The sequence below is a fragment of the Scylla paramamosain genome, chromosome 8, assembly GCF_035594125.1.
Source record: "Scylla paramamosain isolate STU-SP2022 chromosome 8, ASM3559412v1, whole genome shotgun sequence".
Classification (NCBI taxonomy): domain Eukaryota; kingdom Metazoa; phylum Arthropoda; class Malacostraca; order Decapoda; family Portunidae; genus Scylla; species Scylla paramamosain.
In genome coordinates, this window is record NC_087158.1 from 23,085,198 (window position 1) to 23,110,891 (window position 25,694).

General features: G+C 36.0%; 3 protein-coding genes across 9 annotated transcripts; 2 read left to right on the forward strand and 1 right to left on the reverse strand.

The window, feature by feature from the left end:
- The first annotated feature begins 335 nt into the window (after window positions 1-335).
- On the forward strand, window positions 336-10,066 carry LOC135103004 (tRNA (cytosine(38)-C(5))-methyltransferase-like). 2 transcript variants are annotated; one of them, XM_064008824.1, is made up of 6 exons: window positions 336-483; window positions 5,504-5,580; window positions 6,071-6,254; window positions 6,818-7,001; window positions 7,857-7,964; window positions 9,436-10,066. In XM_064008824.1, the coding sequence occupies exons 1-6, from the start codon at window positions 446-448 to the stop codon at window positions 10,045-10,047; spliced, it is 1,203 nt and encodes a 400-aa protein (XP_063864894.1). In that variant the 5' UTR covers window positions 336-445; the 3' UTR covers window positions 10,048-10,066. The 2 variants fall into 2 exon arrangements, with proteins under 2 accessions (XP_063864894.1, XP_063864893.1); XM_064008823.1 differs by lacking the exon at window positions 336-483 and adding an exon at window positions 4,355-4,903.
- On the reverse strand, window positions 9,693-15,921 carry LOC135103010 (uncharacterized). Its single transcript, XM_064008850.1, has 9 exons — window positions 15,766-15,921; window positions 15,225-15,350; window positions 13,858-13,983; window positions 13,494-13,628; window positions 13,119-13,206; window positions 12,749-12,852; window positions 10,738-10,806; window positions 10,296-10,340; window positions 9,693-10,087 (listed from the first exon to the last, which is right to left on the reverse strand). The coding sequence occupies exons 1-8, from the start codon at window positions 15,856-15,858 to the stop codon at window positions 10,296-10,298; spliced, it is 786 nt and encodes a 261-aa protein (XP_063864920.1). The 5' UTR covers window positions 15,859-15,921; the 3' UTR covers window positions 9,693-10,087.
- On the forward strand, window positions 15,771-25,427 carry LOC135103005 (uncharacterized). 6 transcript variants are annotated; one of them, XM_064008825.1, is made up of 10 exons: window positions 15,771-15,904; window positions 19,934-20,078; window positions 20,685-20,792; window positions 20,981-21,065; window positions 21,722-21,834; window positions 22,243-22,377; window positions 22,570-22,761; window positions 23,739-23,837; window positions 24,397-24,471; window positions 24,713-25,427. In XM_064008825.1, the coding sequence occupies exons 2-10, from the start codon at window positions 19,977-19,979 to the stop codon at window positions 24,758-24,760; spliced, it is 957 nt and encodes a 318-aa protein (XP_063864895.1). In that variant the 5' UTR covers window positions 15,771-15,904; window positions 19,934-19,976; the 3' UTR covers window positions 24,761-25,427. The 6 variants fall into 6 exon arrangements, with proteins under 6 accessions (XP_063864895.1, XP_063864896.1, XP_063864899.1 ...); XM_064008826.1 differs by lacking the exon at window positions 15,771-15,904 and adding an exon at window positions 18,954-19,123; XM_064008829.1 differs by lacking the exon at window positions 15,771-15,904 and adding an exon at window positions 19,245-19,395.
- Window positions 25,428-25,694: the final 267 nt, after the last annotated feature.

Genomic DNA, 25,694 nt, shown 5'->3' on the forward strand with positions numbered 1-25,694 from the left:
CCACATTACTTCACACATACTATGCCTCCCATTATTCTCGATCCCACATACTATGCTTCAGGACTCATCTCCATTACTTTTTTTTGGGCAGTGCAAGACTCCCTGCCATTACTATCGATCCCATGTACTGTGCTCTCCTACTTACTGCTGGCGTGATTTTTTAAACCAATACTTATTGTGTTAAAATTTTAATGTATCAATGACTAGTTACACTCTCCGGCCATCGTATAATTGAACGATTTCATTGTAAGTTTCCATTACTTTACTCTCAATGGTATAGACTCAAGAAGGGTGCTTCATCTACACAAGTGAGCATCAAAATAGGCCACAACAGAGGTCCTTTAAAGAGAATTTTTATATAAAATTTACGAGAAGAGAACACAAAAGGCATCAAATACTGTTTATTGTATCAAAATTACCCTGACTTCTTTAACTTATAGCCATAATGGAGGCGAGTAACCCTTCTTCCTCGACTATCAAGCGGTAATAATTCTTGTGGTTTTTGTTCTGCTTCACATCCACACTCTATTTCAGGCTAGGAGGGGGACGATAACACGACCCACAGCCTTGTCAGTGATGCAACACGCTCCTAAATACCAGATACTGCAGTTATTTGGATTATCTCAGTGACGTGCTTTGTGTAAATTTTCGCACAAACAACACTTGCCATTGTGATGTCACAGGGTAAAAGTGGCTCACCTGACAAGGCTGGGGAGCTGCTTCGTTTTGACTGTTGCTTCATCTAGTGCTTTGTGAACTAATTAGTTATTGTGTTGAGAGGTGACCAAGGGGGGTTATTGGGTCCGCGCCTGACAGCTTGACTTGGCACCATTGTTTATATTTTGTTATGTACTTGTTTTTAATTTACTTTAACTACTTGTGCTTGTGTTTATATGTAGTTATTCGAGGCTCCGTTTCATCTCTACTATACTACTAGAATGTGGAGTTTATATTTATTTAATTTTTTTTATTTACTGTAGGATTATTACAGAAATAACCTTACCCTACAGATTTCGAGGCGTTAACTATAGGTTTGATTATGATAATTTTTCAAATCATAATCGACACAATGAGGGAAGCGGCAGTGAAATCAGTAAAATAATTAATCCAGACCTAATCTAACGTAGCCCAAGGACAGAAACAGTATTCAGTATTATCGGTAAATCATACCAATAGCGGCTCCCTATGTATTCTATTCCCTCCCATTTCCAGGAATAGCAAGTTTGGGGAATGGTGGGGAAGCGGGGTTTTAGGGTGAGGAATTCCAAATTTGGGAAACCTTAAAAGTATAAGGAGAAATATCACCTCTTCCACATTAACCTAAACTATTACCTAACTAACCCAAACTAGCTGGACACCCCTTTTAAGGATTCGAACCTAACCTGACATTACCTAAACTTTTTTTTTATATAGGAAGGGCACTGGCTAAGGGCAACAAACCATAAAAAAAAAAAAAGGGCCCACCCAGTCCCCAAAAGCACTAGTTAAAAATTACAGGATAAGTGTCTTGAAACCTCTCGCAGAGGAGGGTGGAAATACGGAAGCAGGCAGGGAGTTTCAGAGTTTACCTAACCTAACCTTAAATTACCTAACCTAACTTAAATTAGCCATCATATTATGCAGGAGCAGGTGAGAGTATCAGAGGGCGTGACACAAGTGATGGTGATAGCACTGTCAAAAAAAAAAAAAAATTTATTTCCCTCAATTTTCTTCTCCCAGAAGTATTTGCGAGCCATTCAAGCTTGGAGAGAGATCACATATTTCCCCTCATCTTTGCAGAGGAGTGGAAATTTTTTCCTGGAATAGCTGAATTTGTATATCCAGTTTTGTTGCTTGGTAGGATTCAGCAGTGAATTGTGTTAGTGGTGGTGGTGGTTCCTGGGAGGCTGAGGAGGTGGAGAGGTGAAGTGTGAGGTTGAGCAGGGGGTGATAAGAGTGTGTGGGCTGATGACTGGCCTTCCTTTCTTTTCTCTCTTTACTGCCTCTAGTCATGCAAGCTTTGCCTCTGAATGATGACCCATTGCTTCCAAACTTGTGAATGGGCAAAAAAAGCCAAGAAAAATTGGGTGAGGTGCTAGACAGCTGAGCATGTGTACCCCTCTTTGATGTCTTGGCAGACACTGAGATGGACCTGTCACAGCGTAGTGGCCCAGAGCTGCCCCTCCCAGTCCTCAATAGCAGTAATGCCATGTGAACGTTAACAAATATAGTAAAAACACCAAATAAAAGCTAATAAATGCTTCAAAATCATGAGTTTCTTAATGACACGTGACCTAGCACGCACTGGCACATTTAAACCCCTTCAAATAACTGTAAACAAAGGTGATTTAAACATATAAGGAATGATGCTATCAGTTTCCCATTTTCACAGAAAACAACATACCCCTCAATGGTGACTATGCTGTTAAAAACTCAATTTCGAGGTCTGGGTCAAAAAAACATTTTTTTGCTGTCCACTCCCCTTAAAGATTCTATCTTAACCTAACCTAACCTGAACTAGTCCCACCCCTCCAGCTTTGATGCTCCTGGACCTCCCTTATGGACACTAATCTAACTTGCCACACTAACAAGAATGATTTGGAAGTACAGTAAAACCTCCCTAAACCAAACCCGAATAAGCCAAGTATCAGACAACCCAAGTGCCCTTATCAACCTCCTCAGCCAGTCTGCCCAGTTCCACTCCATCCCCAGTCACACCAGAGCCACCAGACAACATCTTTGACTCTGACTCTTAGTGGCAAGCAAAAGTACATTAGTAGTACAGTGTATAATGTTATCTTAGCTCTTATGTGACCATTGTGTAAAGTGAACTCTTAAGTGAACACTAAGTGTGTAGTTGTGCAATGTTAAGTGAACTCTTAATTGATCAGTTAGTGCGTTGTGTACAGTGTGCAATAACAAAATATGCTGTAGATATCTATCTTGGGGCTTATAATGTGCTAACAAATTTACTGTAAATAACAATAAACGTACATGTTTATGTACATAGAAACCGATCAAAAACGTGTATTGTTGGATAAATCATATAGTCCTCATATAGTTGGATAAATCATATAGCCTCATATAGTTCAGTTTATGGAGGTTTTACTACTCACAAAATTAAAATGTACAGATCCCAGGGTTTCCCACTGTAATGCAGGAGAAGTTGAATAGACCCAAATCGCAATCTGTGCACCAGTCTGAACCTTGAGAAAGGTAGAACTGATGTGGCAGCTCCCCTGCTGCCTTTCATACCCTTGCGAAGAATTACACGCAGACTAAATCCAAACTACTCAGACCATTTAAATTAGTGCCAAAACATGAAATATAAATGTGTCATGTATAAAACCTTATTTGATTGCATATTAATCTGACAATTAATTTGCATCAAGTGCACTGGAAATATTATTCACTTATACAATGGTAAATATGATACCTGCCATGGGACTAGTTACTGTGGCGACATGATGCAATCACAGTACCTGCTTATCGACATACTAACATGCGCATTACACTTTATCCTTCCAAGCGAGCTTCATTGGCATGGACTTTGAATTTGTGATGCAACACAATAGAAATCACATTACTGTAATGTAACCATGCATGACCCCAAAACAAAACCACTACACACTTGTTGTTCAGTGATATTCATCATCATATGTGCATAATTTAGTTGATCCATGAAGATCTGCTATTGGTAAGATGAACTGTATTATCCTTAGATTATTTGGTAAATCTTAGCAATAGCAGCTCCTTATGTATTCCATTGCAGCCCCCTCTCAGGGACAAGCAAGCTTGGGAACCTGGTGGGATAGTGGGGGTTTTAGGCTGGGGCAGCCCAAAAGAGGCCAAATTAAAGAAAAATCAAAAGTATAAGGAGAAAAACACCATTTTTGGGTGGAAATCCTAAAAAAAATTGTCACCAAACATGCAACATGTCTCCCTATACCCCCACTACATTATCCTAACCTTTTTGAAGTCACTAACCCTGCTAATTACAGAGGCACCACCCTTTATATCCCCTGCTACACTCTCCTAATCAGTAAAGTTGCAGTTTAACACAATACATCCTATTTTCTTTTTCTCCTTCTCTATCCCCAACAAGTTTGGGGACCTGGTGGGAAAATGGGATTTTAGGACATTCATGAAACACTCCAAGGATGATACACCATATTTTAAAAATTAGGGAACTTCTAGCCAAACTTAACAAAATGTCTTTGACCCCTCTGAACTGAACACTTAGATAAGGAAGGTTTAGGCCCTAGGGTGTGGTTGATCAACCTCTTCCACCACCAAGTAGTCAATTGATTTCAGCAAAACACCTTGCAATCTTGAGAAATGTACACCCAAGTTGTTTTGCTAATGGAAATGCACTCTGTTACCATTGTGACAATGGGTGTGACCCTTGTGGTTAGCTGGCTGACTGCTGCAGCAGCCATGTATACACATAGTGATTAGCCAAAAATAATTGATGTATTGGCTGGAAATAAATGACATTTAACAATGTTCTAATATGTCATTGAAAGGACAGCTCTCATTGGATGAATGAAAGAGATACAGAAGAGCATGTGCCATTCCATACTGGAAGCCAACATACTAACACCCTCACTCATTTGCACCTCACCATACTTCCCTAGGTGTTGGTCCCCTGGAGTTGCACCTTACCACTTCCACACCCTCTTCTAAACCACATGACAGATGTATTATTTCTGATTGGTAGAAGACTCTCAGCATGGGCTGAAAAAAAAAACCTAAGGCTGAGTGGGCTTAGGGGAAGATCAGCACTAGACTTAGAGGTGAGCACACCCTGTATTCTATATGAAATGAATAGCAAAGCTACAAGATGTGATTTCATCTCTTATCACCAACTACACATGAGAAGGAGAGAGCCATCACAAGATGACCCACAATGCAATATTCTCATGTAAGTAATGTTTGATAACAGCAATCTCATGGAGAGAGCAATGTTTACTTCCCATTGCTGAGAGAGAACTGATTTTTTAAAATTACTTGTCCCAACAGCTGATCTTAACTAGGTGTTAAAGGATGCCATTGGCTGAATTGATTGTGACTGTCATTAGTTAAAATTGAAAGCCATCAGAATGACTTCAGTATTTAATTAATCGGGAGATGGAGAGTGTCTCCTCATATTATGGTTCATATATGCAATAGTAACTTATAGAATAGCCATATGATACACTAAAGGTATGTGTTATTTGACTTAGATAAGGAGTCAGAAAATATTAACCCTGTGTCAAGGAATTAATAGCAAAAACAATATTGTGTTGACTAGGGAGAAAAAATATTAACCATGTGTCAAGGAATTAATAGCAAAACAAGAATGCTATGCGAATATGACAGGATGACTCATGGTGTATTAAGTAGTAATGATCTACAGGAGACTGGGCCTGGGGACATAGTTATGTGATTGTACCTTCAGTATCTTTTGAAAGTGTATGTTCAATTACTGTTGCCTGGTGTAAGCAGTGTATTTTACTTTTTTTTCTCTCTCTCTTTTTTCCAGGTTGGAGAGACCTGAAGAAATGTTGCAAATCCTGGAACTCTACAGTGGAATTGGTGGAATGCAAACTGCAGCCAGAGGTTGGATGTATTTCATTAAATGAACAGTGAATGAGTAGACAGTAGTTTAAACAAGTCCTACCACCAACTCCAAAGTTGTTCTATCCTTCATTTATTTTATTTTCATCTATATTTATTAATTTTACATGTGAAGGATAACACAGTATAGAATGCCTTTCAAAATAGTGGCAGTAATGATGACAGTCAAGCAACATTTCATCCCATGACCTAAGAAAATTGTGTTTGTATATTTTATGTTGGTCTTGCTTTCTCATTCCTTTCTCAGTGATCAATGTAATTGCTTTTTAGTTATTCCTTATTCTAATGCATTTTCTGTCTTCTCAATTAATTGTGACGTTTCTTAAGGTTTTCCTCATTGCTGCTATTGACATTTTTTGTCATTTCTTTTTTATTATTGATATACAAAAAATGTGACATATATAATAAAAATGAACTGCACTCTTGTCTGTTCCATATTACGACTTCATTTCTCATGCTTATTATATTTCAGAGAGTGGGCTGCCCTTCAAGGTGGTGGCCTCCTATGAAATTAATCCAGTGGCAGTAGATGTGTACTGTAGCAACTTCCCAGGCACCAGTAAGCCCCGCAACATTCTAGGGCTCACCATCGAAGAACTGACTAGACTCTCACCAGATATTATCATGATGAGTCCACCTTGCCAGCCATTTACAAGGTTTTTTTAGTTGTTCTTTTGGTTTACTTATTTTCAGGGTTATGATTGTTGGAAAGTGTTTTGTGTGTTATTAGGAATATTTATTGTGCTTACCATCTTCAACTTGTCCATTATAAAACTACTGATGCTACACCACAAGAGGTAGTAAACAAGTGAAATGAAAAAAAGAAAGAAACAAATTATATCAACGGCAATATATATATATATATATATATATATATATATATATATATATATATATATATATATATATATATATATATATATATATATATATATATATATATATATATATATATTTATTTATTTATTTATTTATTTATTTATTTATTTATTATTAATTATTATTATTTATTAATTACACATTTGATTCCCATTGACCTTTCTGATACATGAGACCTAGAGGTCCTTTCATCAGAGTCACTTTTACTAGCTATTAGTAAACTGCAAAAGAATGCTGGAAACAGTTGTAAATTTAAGACAGTTATATAATTGTTGTACTAACCAATAGCAACAGACTATTTCCCTTAAGTGTGATACACTCCAGCCCTTCCTTGCGCTAGACAGGGTCTGAAGCGAGATGCAGAAGATGCACGCTCCTCCTCCTTCCTGCATTTGGTGGATCTGCTGCGAAGGGTCCCACACCCTCCAAAAATGATCCTGCTGGAGAATGTGGCTGGATATGAGACCTCCCAGACCAGAGAGCATCTAGTGGATATGCTCCTCCACAGGGGATACACATGGCAGGTGAGAAATTTATTCATGTTGATTTATTCATCTATATACCAGACTGGCAATCCAGCATTAGGTGACCCAGGCAAAGCACTACACACTCATACACACATCATTCACACTCTTAGCCCTGTCGACCTCTGGTGGACCACTTAAGTATGGTCTGGCATATCTAAATTTGTGTGTGTGACATAATCCTTCAGGTGCAGTGTAGCTGCTTCTATCAAACCACCCCCTTCCATAGCACATTGTTCTATTTCTGCCTCTGTAAATTATGTCAGAATACTCTATTTTTTTTTTTTTTATACTTATTCAATCCTTAAACAGTAGGGTGTATTGTAACTTGAAGGTCTCCACATACAGGGTAAAATAGAGTTTTCAGTATGAGAAGATATTACGTGTCTACTTATTCCTGCATGATATTTTAGTAATAGAGATAATGAAAATAAACTTGTATTTCTGTATGTGAGCTGAGACAAAATCTATGGGCAGAAAATAAAGGAAAGATTTCTGGGCATGGTGAACTCATCCTGCAGTCCTGGCAGTACAGTCAAATTACTTCCCTCCCCCCTTGTCCTTAAGTGGTTAATAAATATTAATATGTATTGGCTTGGTGTTCAGAAAAATAATTTTGAACATTGCCTTATATTTTGTCTGACTGATTTAGCACTTATGTTGCACTGAAGATCATTCCCACCACCTCACACTGCCCTTGGCTTGCAAGCACCATAAGTTAAAAATAAGTATCTTTATAATAGATACCTGTAGTCTGTATTGAATTTACTGCTCTTATGTGTAACTTAGATGTATTGATTTTCTTGATATTTTGTTGATGATTTACATATAATTGAGTAAAAAATTTTCACTCAGGAGTTCCTGTTGTCACCCACCCAGTTTGGAGTTCCCAACTCTCGCCTGCGATATTACTTGCTGGCAAGGCTGTCAATGGAATCTTTTCCTTTCACCACTTCCCAGGAGGTAATACATGTGGAATTTTTGTGTTCTGTCTGCTATTCCTGGAGTGTGTTTATGGCTATATGGTAATAGAAAGACTAACAGTTCTGCTTCTCCATGAGTGTGTAGAAACTCTGTTCACTTGAATCTTAAGTGGTCTATGCTTCATCATGAAAAGGTATAAATAGTTGAAGATAAAATATAATACAATCATTGTAATAAAATTTAACATAACCAGTGCAAAATACTCTCATGTGAAGTGCGTCTAATGTGGGCAGTCAGTTTGCTTTCAAGTCGTGCTCTTATACATGCCTAATGTTGGGATGGGTTGCAACAAGCCACAGAAAAGTCTGTAATGCTGAGCAGGATAACTCTAATGTCAGGGGAATGAGCGCACTGCTGCTGATACTAAATTAGTGAGAAAAATGGTGGACTGCAGCCACTGTTACCACCAGCACTGCCATATGTAGACAGTGATGGGAGTGAAGTGAGGAGAATGGTAGACTGCAGCCACTGCTGCCACTGGTGCTGCCATAGACAGTGATTTGAGTTTAATGAGGAGAAGGACAGGCTGCAGCTGCTGCTGCCACTGTTGCCACCATAGACAGTGATGTGAATGTAGTGAGGACAGGCTGCAGCCATTGCTGCCATCAGTGCTATTGACAGTGATGTGAATGTAGTAAGGAGGACATGCTGTAGCCATCTCTGACCACTGCCACCATCCACAGTTAGAGTGATAGTGTGTGTAAACAATAGCTCATTGTAGTTTTTTAATGATTGTTATCATACTGTATTGTTTTTATGCATTATCCTTTTGATGTTTTTATTAAATATCTATGTATTTATTTATTTTATATCCATAAAAAATGTAATGTTATATATAGGTAGTTTAAAAATTATTTATTTGAATTTTGGAGGGCCTATCTCAGCCAGGTTGGACTCATAGTAATTTTCTGATATTGCTTTAATTGAAACTAAAACAGGCCGATAGAATAACCAAACTCTTGCATTAGCGGTAACCTGACTGTATGTAATCTGACTTCATGACATTATTCATATACATGGTGTATCAGTCTCATTGACCATTTCTTATCTTTCTTAGCAACCTTCTTGATACAGGGAAAACTCAATATATGTACATGTATAGGAAGACAGATTTGATATTTTCAGGCTCTTGACAGGCTGAGGTTAATTTATTCCTTGCCAGTTGAACAAGAGCTACTTCTGAAATGAGAACCACTAACCAAGCTTTCATATTTATGAATTTGGTGTGGGCTCTTGACAGGCTGAGGTTAATTTATTCCTTGCCAGTTGAACAAGAGCTACTTCTGAAATGAGAACCACTAACCAAGCTCTCATATTTATGAATTTGGTGTGTTAACCCGGCCACTAAATAGATAGGACATACTGTATATTTGATATGCATTCCTTTTAAAAGTATTCTTAGGACTTTACTGTTTCTAATTTCTATTTTATCTTTTCTTCTTTTCGTCAGGTACTGACTGATTTGCCATTCTGCATGTGTCTACTGAGTGAAGCCTCTAGTGAGTCCCATAGTAAGGTTTGCTGCCAATGCTCAAAATCTATTAAACCATCTCTGCATTCACTTTTGCAGAAGTTCCACTCCTATCATCAAGATAATCTAAAGAGTAACTCACCATCAGTGCCACAATCACTTTCTCATTACCTTATTGATGAGGTAGACTTAAAGGATTTCTTATTACCAGATAAGGTGTTAAAAAAATATCATATGTTATTGGACATTGTTAATCATCAGTCCCAAAGATCATGTTGTTTCACAAAGGGATATGCACACTATGTTGAGGGAACAGGGTCTGTTGTGCAGCACAACAGTCAGGTTGATATGTCAGAGATTTATTCAAAAGTACAAGCTCTAGATGATGATGATCAACTCAAAGTAGAATTGTTGCATCAACTGGAATTGAGATATTTCACACCAGAGGAAGTGGCTCGGTTAATGTGCTTCCCATCCTGGTTCACCTTTCCTTCCACAACCACAAAGAAGCAGAAATATAAGCTGCTAGGGAATAGCATAAATGTCTTGGTTGTAACTTGTCTTTTATTGGTCTTAGTTGAAAATCAATAAACATTTACCACTTTATTTCTTTTCTTAGTTTGTTATCCATCTGAAATAAAATAAAATCATTAAATTGCTCTCACACTTTGTCATTGGTTCACTTGGAAAATACATGTCATACCTGAGCAAAACTATGTGATTATGTGAATACATGGATAATGCAATTAATACCTTGATATTAACAGTTTATGTGTATAGTATTGATTAACCATGTAAGTATACTCATTCAAAGTCACATATGATATGCCTGCCCTTACTTAAATTTCAATGGAGTCAATGTTCTTCACCATCTCCTGGAATACCTAAGGAAGAAGAACATTGTGATGAAAGTATCCATCATCAATTTGAATTGATGGAATACACTTATTTAAACTGCAGACTTACATGCAAGTCTTATATGAGTGAATGTTCATATCCATAGATATGAATTCTGCACTTTTTAAGTTTGTGTTGTGAAGGAAATATGCTATTATTGATTTTGATGACTCATGAACTTATTTTTAAACATTAACCTTTGCAGTTTGGCTTTAACTTGACATTTAAGCATCCAGGTACTCTATTGCCTTTACCATCTTGAATTAACTTTTTTTCTCAATATTTAAAATGGATAAAAAGCTGTAAGTGGAAGCAGAGGTGTAAATCATTAACATTGTTTTTTTAAGAGGTTTATAGAGAAACAATGTCAGTAGAGGAACTTACCCAGGCTGGTAGAGGCAACTCAAAGTTCACAGCTGTGTCTACCAGAAGCTGTAGGTTCTGCTGGTCCTCCTGAAATGTAGCATATTATTGTAACAAAATCTTTACATTTCATGCTAGAAATGAAGGCAGAATTATTTTATATTCTGTTAAGTTTTTGGGTTTGAATGTTAGAAACACTATTATTGTTAATATTATTATAAACTAATGGAAGATTTAGCTGTGACTAAAATATGGCACCATGTGTGCATTTCTTAGTGATAATATGTTAGGGGATCTCATTTCACATATACATTATATTTATTTGTTGTAATTCTTGTCTGTAAGAATTGATTAAAGTTTTAATTCAACTTATGAGAATAAGTTTATGACAGAATCAAACAATTTTTTGGTTAACACCATCATCATCTAGTAAAATGTGGGTTTTGTGTGGAGACAACATCCATGTTTTTGCTTTCCAAATTGTGGATGAGAGGTTGTAATCCTGTATATGGATGTTGAGGACCAGCCTATGAGAGTGAACTGGAGAATCATGGATGTGTAACTTTAATTTGTCTCATATTAACCCTTCATTTAGTAAACTACTGAGTTTTACATTTTGTAGCCTACATGTCATTCATATTCTTATGATCAGTCAGTGTTCATCTATTCTTTGAATATATTCACACCCATCTCAGGATATTGGTCTTTATGTAATCCATAATTCTCCAGTTCATTCACTAACTCTCATTTCAAATTAAGAAAGCAGAAAACAAAATTTTTCTGTACATGTGTTTACACAGAACCCCATGTAGTAGTTGATGGTGACAGTGGTGACCAGAAACCAATGCATGATTCTATCATATGTATATTCTCATGAAGTTGAATTAGAGTCTTATTTAAGTCTTTGAATTAGACTTTAGTGTATTCAGCATGGCAACATTTTTTTTGCTAATATGGTTTTGCATAAATACAATATTGTGCTTCTTTAGGAGTGGTAGGCAGTAGCAACGACTCACTACCTCCGATAGTCTTTGAGAATATGTAAATTATTGTAGAAATTTCTTTTCAGAATTATATTTTACTGATTTCTTGTGAAGAAATCTGTTGGTAAATTCCCAAAGAATTAATTTGTCCAGATTTCTAGAAAGTATTGAATTGATTAATGTACTTAAGGCCCCTATCATACAATGCCACCAGTGACCACCACTGGTTACCTCCCTTAGTTTGCAATTGAGTCTTTCATATGAGGCCACTGTGGTGGCATTGGCAAGACAGTGGTGGCTGCCACTCACTGTTGGGCATTGTTTTAAATGGGAACTCACACAGAAAGCCACTGAGTGACACTACTGTTGCCTATAATCCATCACTTTTCAGTGATAAGCCAGATTTTTAGAGGACCTGACATCTGTGATAGAGGCGGAAAACAGCTTATGGAAGATGGTGGAGGAGAAAGTGAACACATTAGACCTAATCTGTGGGGTAGAAAAATGTGCAGGGTCCATCAGTTGGTGGAATCCATCAACTGATGACCATAGCAATGAGGCTGAGGTGGAATGCCTGGAATGACATTCTGTTGTTCAGTCCTGACTTTGATGGCAAATCTCTGATTGAAAAGAATGAATAGATGAGTTAAAAGGGCAGATAGCTGCAAATATTAAGAGAATCGTTCACTTTATCATGCATCCACCAAAACTGGCAGGTGTATCCACTGTATATTACATATCAACAAACATTAGCCACACATAAAATTCAAAATAGCAAAATATTGAAAAATTCAACATAGCAATCTTGAAAAATTAAAGATAGCATAATGTTGAAAAAAGTTTATAATGCAGGCCTCTGTCTTTTCAAGATAATATCATCTGATGCACATATATTCTTCACTTTCAAGAGCATCTCACTCTTGACTGACTACCTTGAGAAATGATGGCATGAGTCAGTGGTGGTCACTGGTTATCCGACCATTTCACACTGAGGTAACTGGTGGCATTGAGTGAAATGGGCACAATGAGAAGAGGGAGGAAAGACTCACCAGGTAGCGGGTGTTACACATGCCATTCAGAACTGCCAAGGCAAGGGGTCCCACCCCCTTGAAGGGCATGTCATGGCCCACTTTGCCATACTCATAATCTGTCACTAAAACCATTAAATAAATTATATGATCATTAGTAAAGAACTGTAGTGACAAAACTAGCTGATTAGAAAACACTTTATACATAATCAGTTGTACTATATTGTTCATGATATTAAACTATGTTTATAATGTTGAAAAAGGGTTAGTAAGTAAAAAGAACAAACCTTCAGTATAAAGTAGAGAGCCAGTATTTTGTAATTTAGATAAAGAGGCATCAGTTTAAGTTTCATGTTACTGGTATTCTTTACTTAAGTAGGAGCAAAATTACCTCGTGACTGTGGAAGGGTCTGCTGAACATCCCTCCTCAGGCCACCACTGTATCTTTCTAAACAGTCTTCACTGGTGCTTAGTGCTTCCTGCAAGATGATTTTGACATGTATATGGACAAACAGTGCCTGTGTGATCTGATAGTGAATTTCCCAATGAGATATTTAGCAAAAAAATACTTAATCCATTTTACTTTTTCCTCAGTTACACAAAAAGTCAATAGATAGTTACCACAATTTATGTAGCAATTTTAATGCACTTTTTAAAATACAGTCATTACAAATACTTGAAACTTTTTTATATAATATATGTTTCACAACCATTATTAGTACTTTTTGTAATGGAAATTGACACATCAGATGAAAGATGAACCCACCTGGATCTCAGGAATGTTAAAGAGAATCTCCTGACTAAAGCTAGAGAAGAGTGCTTGGGGACCATCCTCCAAATATTGGAAATTTGCAATCTTTTTCAGGAATTTGCTACTTTTTTCATAGAATACGTTTGCTTTCTGGAAAGCAAAATCAAGAACAATGAATTATTTATTAGCTATCCAGAGGCAGAGGTGATGGAAGAAATTCTGCAGAATGTACTTGAAATGCATCTCATGCCACATTTATTTTTTTTAAAGTTTGTAATTTTTGCTACCCTACATATTGTTAAGAAAGATGATGTCTCAGATTTCATGCAGGCTAGGAGCATTTAGAATTCAAGAATTTAGTGCTCTTGCACATACACACCTTATTGAGTTTTATGGTATTCTTGTAGTTCTTAAAGACACAGCGGTTGAATTTGTCTTCATTTTTTGCTGTGTCAGAGCACTGAGCAATTGGAGCAGGAAGCCAGTCGTTCACACATTCCTTTACCTGAGTAGTGGATTAAAAGATTTTGTGAGTGTGTATCAATTTTTGTAGGGATTGTTCATTGTATTGTTTTCCAGATGCCAAAGAATATTTTGTGAGCAACTTTTATATTTATTTATATATATATATATATATATATATATATATATATATATATATATATATATATATATATATATATATATATATATATATATATATATATTCACAACTATTTCTCATTCATACCCATCACATAAAATCACTTTTCTTGCTCCACAGATGTCTTCTTTACATCTAATACATCTATTCATACACTCCATCCATCCCATTTGCAGTGTTTCCATTGGCCTTACACCAGTCACATCAAATCCAGTTTATCTTTTTCGCTAACTGCCTTTTTTATATTCCCATATCATTGTTACTGTTGTGAGCAGGTGTGTGACAGATAATAATGAATGGGTGGTGACTTGGCCTCAAGGGGCTCCACAGGAGGTATACTCATGTCTGACCTAATCAGTTGACTGGATCAGATGTGAGTAAGGTAATAGGTCTGTTATGGTGCAAGTAGGGTAAGCATTTTGCGAACTAAAGTTACATTGCTTATCCCATGGGTCTCCAGCTAAGGGAGAGGTCTTACACACCACATTTATTTGAGGGTTAGTTGTGCAAGCATATCTGTCTTTCTGTAGCAGCAACAGAGAACCAGTTTACCACTGCTGCACCATAAAATATCCATCCCCTTTTATCATAGAGGTTCTTAAGGATGCATCCCATTTATGCATTCATGTCTACTCCACTCAACCCTATTATGTGCAGCCATTTCTTCTTGCTCCACAGACATCCATCTTCCTTTTACAATAATGCTCTCTTCACACTGTTCCATCCATAGCCTTTTCCTATTCACCTTGTATCTGATTCAGTTATCTTCATCATGTTTTTTCTTCCATCCTCTCAACATGTCCAAATCATTGTGGTATTCCTTACTCTTCCAGTAATAGTTTCTCCTTTATATTTCCTCATTTCTCTCTGTCCATAAATATAATTACATTATACGTGTTCTTGTCTGTTACACCTCAGTGTATAACATAGACCATTTCTGGTTTCTTTTAACAAGAAGAAAGGAAGCTTATGTTTGTATAATGCATTAAAAGAATAGATTTTTAGACCTGATGAACAAATAGAAATTGAAATCATTACATGTAGTAAAGGTGCATAGCATGAAATTATACTCTGTAATTCATAGGTGCATCAGCAATTAGTACCTCCTTAAAGGTGTCAGCATTGCTGAAACAAACTTTGCAGGACACCTGCATACTGTCTTCCACCAGCCATTGGCATACTTCCAAACCTGTTTCAGGCCAGCTCACTTCAGAATGTCCTTTTTTTTCCTGAAAGTAAACATGTCAGTTAAGTAATTGTTTTGGAATTGGTATTATCACTGTTATAGTTTCATATATTTGTCACATGTAATTCCAGTCAGTCACTCAATATTTATCTCTAGAATAAATTATTACCAGATTTGATGGTGAATTTTTTCAAGAAAACAGAAAAAGTAAGATCTCTAGCATCAATCTTCTCTTTCAGGGGAGTACATGAGAGTGCTTGCACCAGACAGTGAAGGGTGGAGGGGTGGGTTGCTAGTTTGTGGTGCACATGGTACTTTTACTCTAATTTTCTATATTGTATCATCAGTTATGATAATAAAACAAATGCATCATACTTGGCTTATTTCTCTCATTCAGAATTTATCTGAATATCATCCGGTAATTTCACATGTTGCATTCAAACAGCTCATTGACAAACCTCAGTATTTGTTCCAGACAATGGTGTACATAAGGTGAAGGTGAAGAGCATCCCCACCACCACCATGGCCACTGCTGGCTGGGATCCCCTCATGGCTGTCCCTCTTGGTGTGTCTTGGTGGTGTGCTGCACAGATCTAAGTGAGTCCAGGTGTGGTTCAGATTCACAAGTGGGTGACTGGTTGTGACTTATGCCCTTGATTAATTAATCTTTCAACACTCAGTCCCATTTATGAGCCACCTGTGTTCTCCTGCTTACCTCCTGCATCTTCACTGTGCCACTTCCTTTACATCTCATTTCCCATCTATATTATCACAGTTTCCTTTTCATTGTTCTTCATCTTTCCATATTCAGTTGTTCTGTTTTCATCATGCTCTCTTCTATCTTAAAGAAAAAAAATTACAAATAAATTATTCCTTCATGTGTACAAACATACCTCCTATAACTCCCAGTTACTGATTTCTTCTCAGATATATTTCCCTCAGATATATCTTGAATTTTCATAGCTATATTTCTGTAAATATCTTTCACTGTTTATCCAATTAATGTTCTTGCCACAATTTTTATTTTATTTTGTATTTTTCACTAAATTGTGACACCAAGAGTTAATACTGTTTTCCACTTTTTTTTTTTTTTGTAAATAATCGTGGTGCAATCAGCTGGTTGTATTCCTTGATGTTAAGGCCTCCACAAGTGGCTACATGCTCTTGGAACTAGCCATTGCCCTGAGAAACAGAACATAGATGCAGCTATCAAAAATGAAGTGTCTGAATAGCACTGAAGTAAAAGTGTAACCTTTTCATTGATTAACTTCTTTAACTTGTGACTGTTTATATATATATATATATATATATATATATATATATATATATATATATATATATATATATATATATATATATATATATATATATATATATATATATATATATATATATATTTTTTTTTTTTCTTCCCGAATATGACCTCCCTACATATATTATATATGAAATATTTTTAGGATAATAATGAACAGAATTTCTTGATATCAAAAACTTTTTACTAGATGCAGAGTACATAAAGTGTAGGCATTAAAATTGTGTTGTATTGTCATCATATAATGTGGTTAATTTATTGAATATAATTGTAAATTTTATGAATATCTTATATAAATGTATTAATTTTGCAGTCTTAAGTGTGTGTGTGTGTGTGTGTGTGTGTGTGTGTGTGTGTGTGTGTGTGTGTGTGTGTGTGTGTGTGTGTGTGTGTGTGTGTGTGTGCGCGCGTGTGTGTGTGTGTGTGATATATTGAAAGCTCTAAGGTAAAATCTGTGTTAACGAGAGTAGTGTGACTCATTTAACGAGTCATCTCTGTGAGTGTGTCATCAGTGAACTGTGTGGGTTTAGGAGGTGAATAGGGAGCCATTGGACTAATGACAGATCAATTCAAGTGATACTAAACCTAAGAAAGATAAGTTGTAGACAAATACCTTTAAATAAGTATGTTAAATTTAAGTACACATGTAGGACATAACATTTAGCTACAATAGGGAAACATATCAAAGACTGTGTATGAATATTGATCAAATTTAGTCCTAAATAGAACCTATAATTTAGTTCAAGGATACATCATAGGAATTTCTTTTCACCTCACATGATATATGAACCTGTGGTGGTAAAGGAGAACACAGGTGTTTGGTGAATGAGAGCCTCCTCCCTCTTCCCCCTATCACTTACATGGAGGGCGTGTAGCTGTGCCCTCACAGCACCATGTTCATGTTTTGTACCAGATAATGTATCACTGTATTTGTAATTAAAAGTTACATTATTTTAATTTGGTTCCATAAATTCTTTAGCTTTTTTTATTTTCTCATCAGTTTTTAAAATCAGTTTGTTTGCTGGTGCTCTGATGATAAACAGTTTAAAAGGAGCTCAATTGTTGATAATTGTGCTTAGACATTGTTGCTATTTTTATTGTTACTCCTTTGCTCTTTATCTATCTACTAGTCCTCTCTTCCACTGCAGGAAAATAGTGAGCTCTACAGTATTGAATGTTTTTTTATTTCCCATGCTCCTGGCCTAGATTTCATGAAAGTGAAGCATCAGGGTAATTAAAAAAGCAGTATATCTTATTTTAAACAACATGCTATTTATATCTTAATTTATTGAATTTATTTTGTTATATAAATTTCATAAAGTCTTTAGTAAAAAGATTGTCTATGATTCAGAGTCTTTAATGTCTGATGATTATTCTCTTAATATCATGAATGTGACAAAAGTTGCAAAAAACACAAAAAAACATAGTCTGGACTGGAAATCACAAGGAATATGTCTTAGATGTAGAGGATGTTTTGGCTGATTAAAGTGTTAATGGAAATACAGTAGTGAGCAGAGAGATCTTTTGTTAAGTATAGAGGAAGAACAAGATTATTAAAATAATCAAGAATCATGGTTTTAGAAATTACATCAGAAAAGAAAAGAAAAGAAGAAAAGCAATAATGGGACTAAGAAAATTTTATAGAGTACATCTTTTCTTGATACCCTTTCTGTCAGTGAGATTTCTATACACAGGAAAGGTGGCTTGAACATGTCAAGTGTGAAATGTGCAATGCCTCTTTGTAGTGAAACCTGAAGATGGGATATGAGGATGACTGGAATATAATGAAGAGCATGAAAACATAGATGCACAATGTTTCTATGAGGGATTGGCAAATAAGTGAATGATGAAAAGCATCTTATGGAAATGAAAGATAAGAATCACTGGGTAGAACACATTTTGAAATGGAAAATTAAGGGTTAGTGAGTAGGCTTAGGAAGAGAGGAATATGTCCTGAGAAAGGTCTTATAAAGCAAATCTAGTGACAAACAACATGTATACATATCTATGACTTAGGAAGCTCCCATCAAGTGACAAAGTCTGACTCATATAGACACAAAGACTGCCTTTTAAAAATGATGATGATGATATTCAAGTAACCTTTGTAGATTCACCTACTCAAAGAAGAAGTACTGGATGCATTCTTAGTTGGAAGTGACTTGGAATAGACATGCTGTGAGGAAGAAATATACTCAACTTCAAAATTATAAATTGGATATGATCAGAAATGGTAACTGTAGATGCAAACACACACACACACACACACACACACACACACACACACACACACACACACACACACACACACACACACACACACACACACACCCACACACACATACATACACATGCACACACACACACACACACACACACACACACACACACACACACACACACACCGTAGTGTAGTGGTTAGCATGCTCGGCTCACAACCAAGAAGGCCCAGGTTTGAATCCCTGGGCGAGCCTCTTAATGTGTAGCCCCTGTTCACCTAGCAGCAAGTAGGTACAGGATGTAATCCGAGGGGTTGTGACCTCGCTGTCCCGGTGTGTGGTGTGTCAGTGATCTCAGACAGCTGAATGGGTGACCAGCAGATGACCATAGGTGAATCACACACACACACACACACACACACACACATGTGAATGAACTTATTGATGATACTGTGTGTGCCAAGACAGTCCATAAATTTAAAGAAAATTTGGATAAAAATCGATACAGAGATGGGAAAGCACAAGCCTAGTGTGGCTGTTGTCCTATATCTCACAACTAGGTAAATACACACACACACACACACACACACACACACTTGTCATGGTTTGAGTAGTTGGTAGATGTCATGGCATTTGGACACATTCACAAGGTTACACTTGTGGGAGTCTCTTTTGACAGTAATCAATGACGCAGAAGTTTAAGAAGGGTACATGAAGAGCTGAAGAAGAGGGGAGAGAGAGAGAGAGAGAGAGAGAAAGAGAGGGGTGGGTGGGTTGTACCATCCAAGAGGTGTCTGCTTCACTCTGGTAAAGAGTCAAGAGACAGCCACCTTAGCTGTCCTGCACCTCGTGGCCACACCTGCCCCAGGGAGGTGGGCTCTCAGAAACTGCCATCCTCAAGATCAATTAATTTTGTTACAAAGAACCTCAAGAGAATTGCTAGAATGTTTAATTTTATTGCTATTTCAATATATCTAAAACCTGGAATAATTTATTGAATTTTGGTCATTTTTGGGGACGTGTTAATTTTTTAATTATAAGGGTATGCTTACCTTGATTTACACTAATATTTATTGTGTGTGCTCTCTCAAAAACAAGAAGAGTGTGAGGAGCAGGATCATACAGAAAGCTTTGGCATCAGATGAACAAACTTCTGGAATTGGTGCAGAGAAACACATTTTGTGGAAAAAAGATGAGGTGGCAGGTTGTGTTATTATTTGGAGTTGCTTTCAACATTCATCAAGTAAGTAATTATGAAGTATATTTTATTTGCCATTCATCAGTCATTAAATCATTATAATAGCTGTTTGAATATACATACCTATTATATTCATGGATACCACTAGACCAATCACTGATGTGTTCAGCATAGTGTGACAATTCAGCTAATAAAAAAAAAAATAAAAAAAAAAAAATAAATAAATAAAAGAAAAGAAAAGAAGTAAAAGAAATTTGGGCAAGCAAAGATTTCATCTTTTCTGACCTGGGGGTGCATTCTTGATCAGTCTCTTTCAAATTTCTTTCTGTGTCAGATTATAAAATGTAAAAACTGTAGAACAAAAAATAATTACTGTCATTAGTTTAGTATGCAATAGGTGTTAGGTTATTCTTTGTAAGCTTTAAGGATATTAAATGTTCTCTGGAGTTCATGCATTAACAGAAATACTAATAGACCTGGTAGGCCATGTATATAGAATAAAATGTTTGATTAAATAAACACTACAGAGATAATTCCATACAGAATAATTGAGATCTCCAAAAATAACTATTTGTATTATATAATTATTGTACATATAACCCTTTTGTCACACCAAGTCAAGGTTCTTATGTATGTTTCATGCAATTTCAGGTACTGGCAAGGCTTCCACCTAAAGAAGATTTGTGTGGAATGATTGTGGATGCCAAGGTGGAGCAGGAGTGCCTCAGGTGCTTCACTGAGGCTGGACACATTAGTGAGGTAAGCAGTGATCTTGTGATAAAAGAAAAAATACATGTTGAGAACACAATGGAAGGATAAAGAATAACCCTCACATGCTATTCATCATAAGTTACACTGTCTTATTTAATGTCAGAGATGTAGAATAGGAAAGGCAAAAGGAGCTGAGAGATGAAATTTTTGTATATAAATACATTTTTTCCTGCCAGCATCCAGAGAAAGTAAGAAAATGTGTAGCAACTTACTTGCCCCCTGACCTTGCTGAGTGCAGTGTTCCTCATGCTGAGAGGCCAGGTGAGTCATGTGTGGAAATATATATCAGCTCTCCCAGTTCATGCCTGCTTCATCCTGTCCTGCTTCATCCTCAAATGTACTATTATTTTGTTACCAAGCAGGCAACAAGTGATCACAGTCACAGTGGGGAGATAGCATATAGGAAGGGAAGAAACTACATCTTAATTATTGCTGGCAGAAATTGGATGACTTTTCTTCATGGCATAAGTATTGTATGTAAATCATTGCTACTATAACCTCTGTCAGGATGTAATGAATCAGTATGATTGTCACTAGAAATTTAAGTTTTCTTGATTTTTTATCCATTCTCCTGCTTATTGTAGAGAACAAAGGTAAAGCAATGATCATGGCTCCTTCCCATGAAGATTTCTTTTCTACTCCTCATGTTGGTTACTTCCCATATTTTGGAAGCAGGATGGAAAAAAAGTGTATGCAAGATATGAACTTACTATTTCCATCTCAACTGATTATTATTTAGAACATCTTTTTGCAATATTATTATGCACCTACTATGGATAATGTAATACATGAACTTTTTGGCTTTGATCAAATATATGATAAAGATTTAGGGAAAAAAGTGCACATAGTAATTTGTTGTGTAACTTTTGGTCAAGAATTACGATCCAATACTGGAAATATTTTATTTATTTCCTCAGATACTATCAGGATCAACCAGGGAGGAGGAGATTACCACCATAACCACACCAATGCTAATTTTCTTCCCAGCTGCCTTAAAAGAGGACTTCGTAGGCTTGAAGCTTATTTAAAGGTATTTAACTGTGTGTCTATTAAACTTAATTACAGTAGTATGTCAATAAAACTGTTGCTATTTTATTTATTATTTATCTTTTCAGTATATTCCATTTATCACTGACATTTTTGCTCATGCATATACTATATCACAAAAAAATATATCTGTATTTTTAGCATGAAATATTACATTAACTAAACAAAACATATTTAATCAGTGTTGTCTCTAAAAATTGATAAAAAATAATGAATAAATAAACAAATAAAAAAATAAATAAATGGTAAAGGAAACCAATCAAAGTTATACTCGTATATCTTGCTATTTTCACATTTTATAATATAAAAATTATGAATAATACATAAAGCATTGCAATGATTATATGCATGTCCATCCCTTCTAACATTCTTTACTATCTTGCTTATTCAGAAGGAGAATAAGTTTGTTAGGCAGGCCAGTCCTGGAGTGAAGTACATTGTGAAATCAAAGTTAGTAGAGCATGGAGGCCCCACCATTCTAAGCGCCAGTGCCATGAATGCCATCATTCAGCATGTGGACAACAAGGTGAGGCTGGGAGAGGGACCTTGTTCAGTGAAAAACAGGAAAATGTGATTAAAATAAGATTGACATAACAGAGAAGCATAATTCATGAGAAACTGATGAAACAAAGCAGTTTGAGTTAAAAAGAATAAGTTTGTTGGAAAGTATGAATTAAAAAAAAAATGATGGAGGCATTTTTTCCACTTCACTGTACAGAGGTTGATGGAGGAGTCTGTTACTGAATGTGAAGACAAGTTTATCAGAAGTGGATTATACTACTGGGAGAGAGACCTCTGGGAGGAGACAGATGAATCTGTACTGGAAGATTTGATGGAGGAGGAGGAGGAGGAGATAGAAGAGAATGATGATTTGGTTGATGATACTGAAGAAAACAATGGATTAATGGAGGTAATAGAATGTTTTTTTTTGTATCGTATATATAATGGTTTTGACAATTGTGTACCTACACCTACTGTTACATATCTCTCCAACTGATGGCTTGTTCTGGATTATGTGAGCAAAAAGATATGGTTGTGCCATTCCTAATGCAGGCATTCCCCTGGATGGACTCTTCCAATGATGTGTGGTTAAGAATATATGAGTCAGTTGTCAGATAAGAAAAGAGACATTGTGACTTGGTTGTGTATTGCTTCCCATTCAGAGCACCATGGAAACACTCAGAAATTGATCTGAAGGTGGGATAAATTGGTCATTAGAGGCTTTGAGCAGAGACTGAACTGCTGACAGGACACTCTTGGTCATCACAATTTAGAAATGTTACCAGTTAGGTCACAGGTGATCACCAAGGCATGAGTAGATTTTGGTCAGCCTTATCTGTCTTGACACTGTATATTTTTTCTTATATAAGAAGGGAACTGAACTAGAGCTACAAAAAGAGAAAAAGAAAAAAGACCCATTGAAATGCCAGTCCCCAAAAAAGAAAGCTCAAAAAGGATCATCTAGAATTGGAGGATAAGTGTCTTAAAACCTCCCTCTTGAAAGAGTTCAAGTCATAGGAAGGGGGAAATAAAAAAGCAGGCTGAGAGTTCCAGAGTTTATCAGAAAAGGGATGAATGATTGAGAATACAGGTTAACTCTTGTATTAGAAAGGTGGACAGAGTAGGGGTGAGAGTTGTTCTACATTGTGTCACAGAGCTAGCTGGTTAGTGATGTCTTGCCAGTCACATAGTCCCATGCTATATTCCTAAAATATACTACAACCAACAATGTAGAAACTAATTTGTTCTGGTTTCAGGGATACTTTGGTACTCTATCTTTTGTGTGTGTATGATTCACCATGGTGTATGTGTGTCTGTGTGTATGAGAAAATTTTCTTAAATCTTTATTTTATAACTTTCCCCAAATCAAAGTTATATTCCCTGCAGATACCTGTGAGACATCAAGGCAGAAACAACCTCCCATATGGTGGCACAAACATGCTTGCTAGAGTTGTTATGCTGCAAAAATGCATTGTCACATCTTTGGTGAGTCCCTTCTTTGATGACATTTATTTCTGTTATTGTGGTTATATGAATTATTTTTAAGTGATTAATTGAAGCTGGTGGGGCTGAGAATGTGTGTGTGTGTGTGTGTGTGTGTGTGTGTGTGTGTGTGTGTGTGTGTGTGTGTGTGTGGCTCTTTTCCTTGGCCATCCTGTGTGGGATTGCTGGCTTAGTATATAGATAAATAAATGGAACTGAGGAGATGGACTCTATAGTAAATTAGAGAGCAATAAAAGCTTGGTATACATCTCTGTTAAAAGAGCATTATTTCTTAAAAGCTCTAAGAAGACTGGACTAATTTAGTTAGTTCAAATTACATGATGATATCTATTGAATTCACATAATTTATAGATGCATAATATATGTAAATTATGATTATCACAACTCATAGACTTCATAATTTCATTTTTTTATAACTGAATGTTTGATCAGATGCATCAATGACAGGTTTATATTATAATCCCCATTACAGTTCCTTACAGAGGCACTGGTTAAGTTTTGGTGTACTAATCAGATGTTTCTGTCTTCATGGTCTCACCAGATGGAACATGGAGAGGGACCAGACCTTTTAGAGTTTATAATGCAGGAAAACTTCTATGATCCTGTTCCTGCATGGGTGAGTTAGGGGAATGTTGAGGCTTTTATGCACTTCCAGTACTGTTGTAATATCAAGGAGGAAGGTTTAGTTGGATATTTGTCTGAGAAATTGTTAGTACAGTAAATAGAAGGAACAGAAGAGCAGTAACATTCTGGGAAATTATGAATTTAATAAAGACATTAATTACTGGACAGACAATATTGGTCTGCTTCTATCCTTTAAAGATATTTCAATACATTACCTGCTACTTTTTTTGCAGTTGGTGAAGCCATTGTTGATGGTTGCCAAAAGTGGTGCTGTTGAATGAAAATAACTCCACGGGAAGAAAACCACTAAAAATTGAAAGCAGAAACATAAAAGAAAATTAACATCAGCAAATATTATGAAGGATAATTGTCATTTTATGAAGTATAGTAGATAACATTTTGAGGTGATAATGAAAAGAAATTCAGGAATGAATCAATAACCACTGTTTAATTTATATATATTCTATTAACTAGTGTCATGACAATGTCAAATTTTCTGATACAATTTATTGAAAAGTAACCATGAGGAAGGTTGATTTTTTTTTTTTAAGTTATTTTAACCCTGACTGCTAGGTAATAACATTATAATATGTTTTCATTTGAGTTGCCATAAAAAAATTGTGAATTGGAGTAAAAGTCCAATTAAAGTGTTTGAACTGCTCAGTAATTCACTTCTTTTGGTGTTGGTATTTTTTTCTTTCCAGCTTATACACTTAACCTTCACCACATTGTATTAAACTTGAGGAGAATTCATAGCATTATATCCATTTACATGTCTATATCTTTTCCCTTCATGATTCAGACAAATCATCAACAAGAAAGTATTGTTTAGCTTTGCCTCATAAGACAAACTTGACTAATGAATATTCTGAGAGCATATTTAAGATGATATTATGAGTGTGATGTTTCCCAAGGAGTGGTCATACAAATAAATTATTGACACATCAATGTAAACATGTTAATTCCATTTTATTTTTATTTATTTTTTTTACCTAATACTACTTATATCAGTAATAAGTTTTATTTTATGCTCTCTCTCTCTCTCTCTCTCTCTCTCTCTCTCTCTCTCTCTGCTGTTAGGAGAGAATGGGGACCCATTGGGTGAGGAATCAAGTTTGGGTGTCAGTAGAGTATTGTGAAAAATAAAGAAGAGTGGAAACATGGAAGGTGAGGCAGGAGAAAAAACTTTACAAGAGTGAAAATTAGTTAGATCTC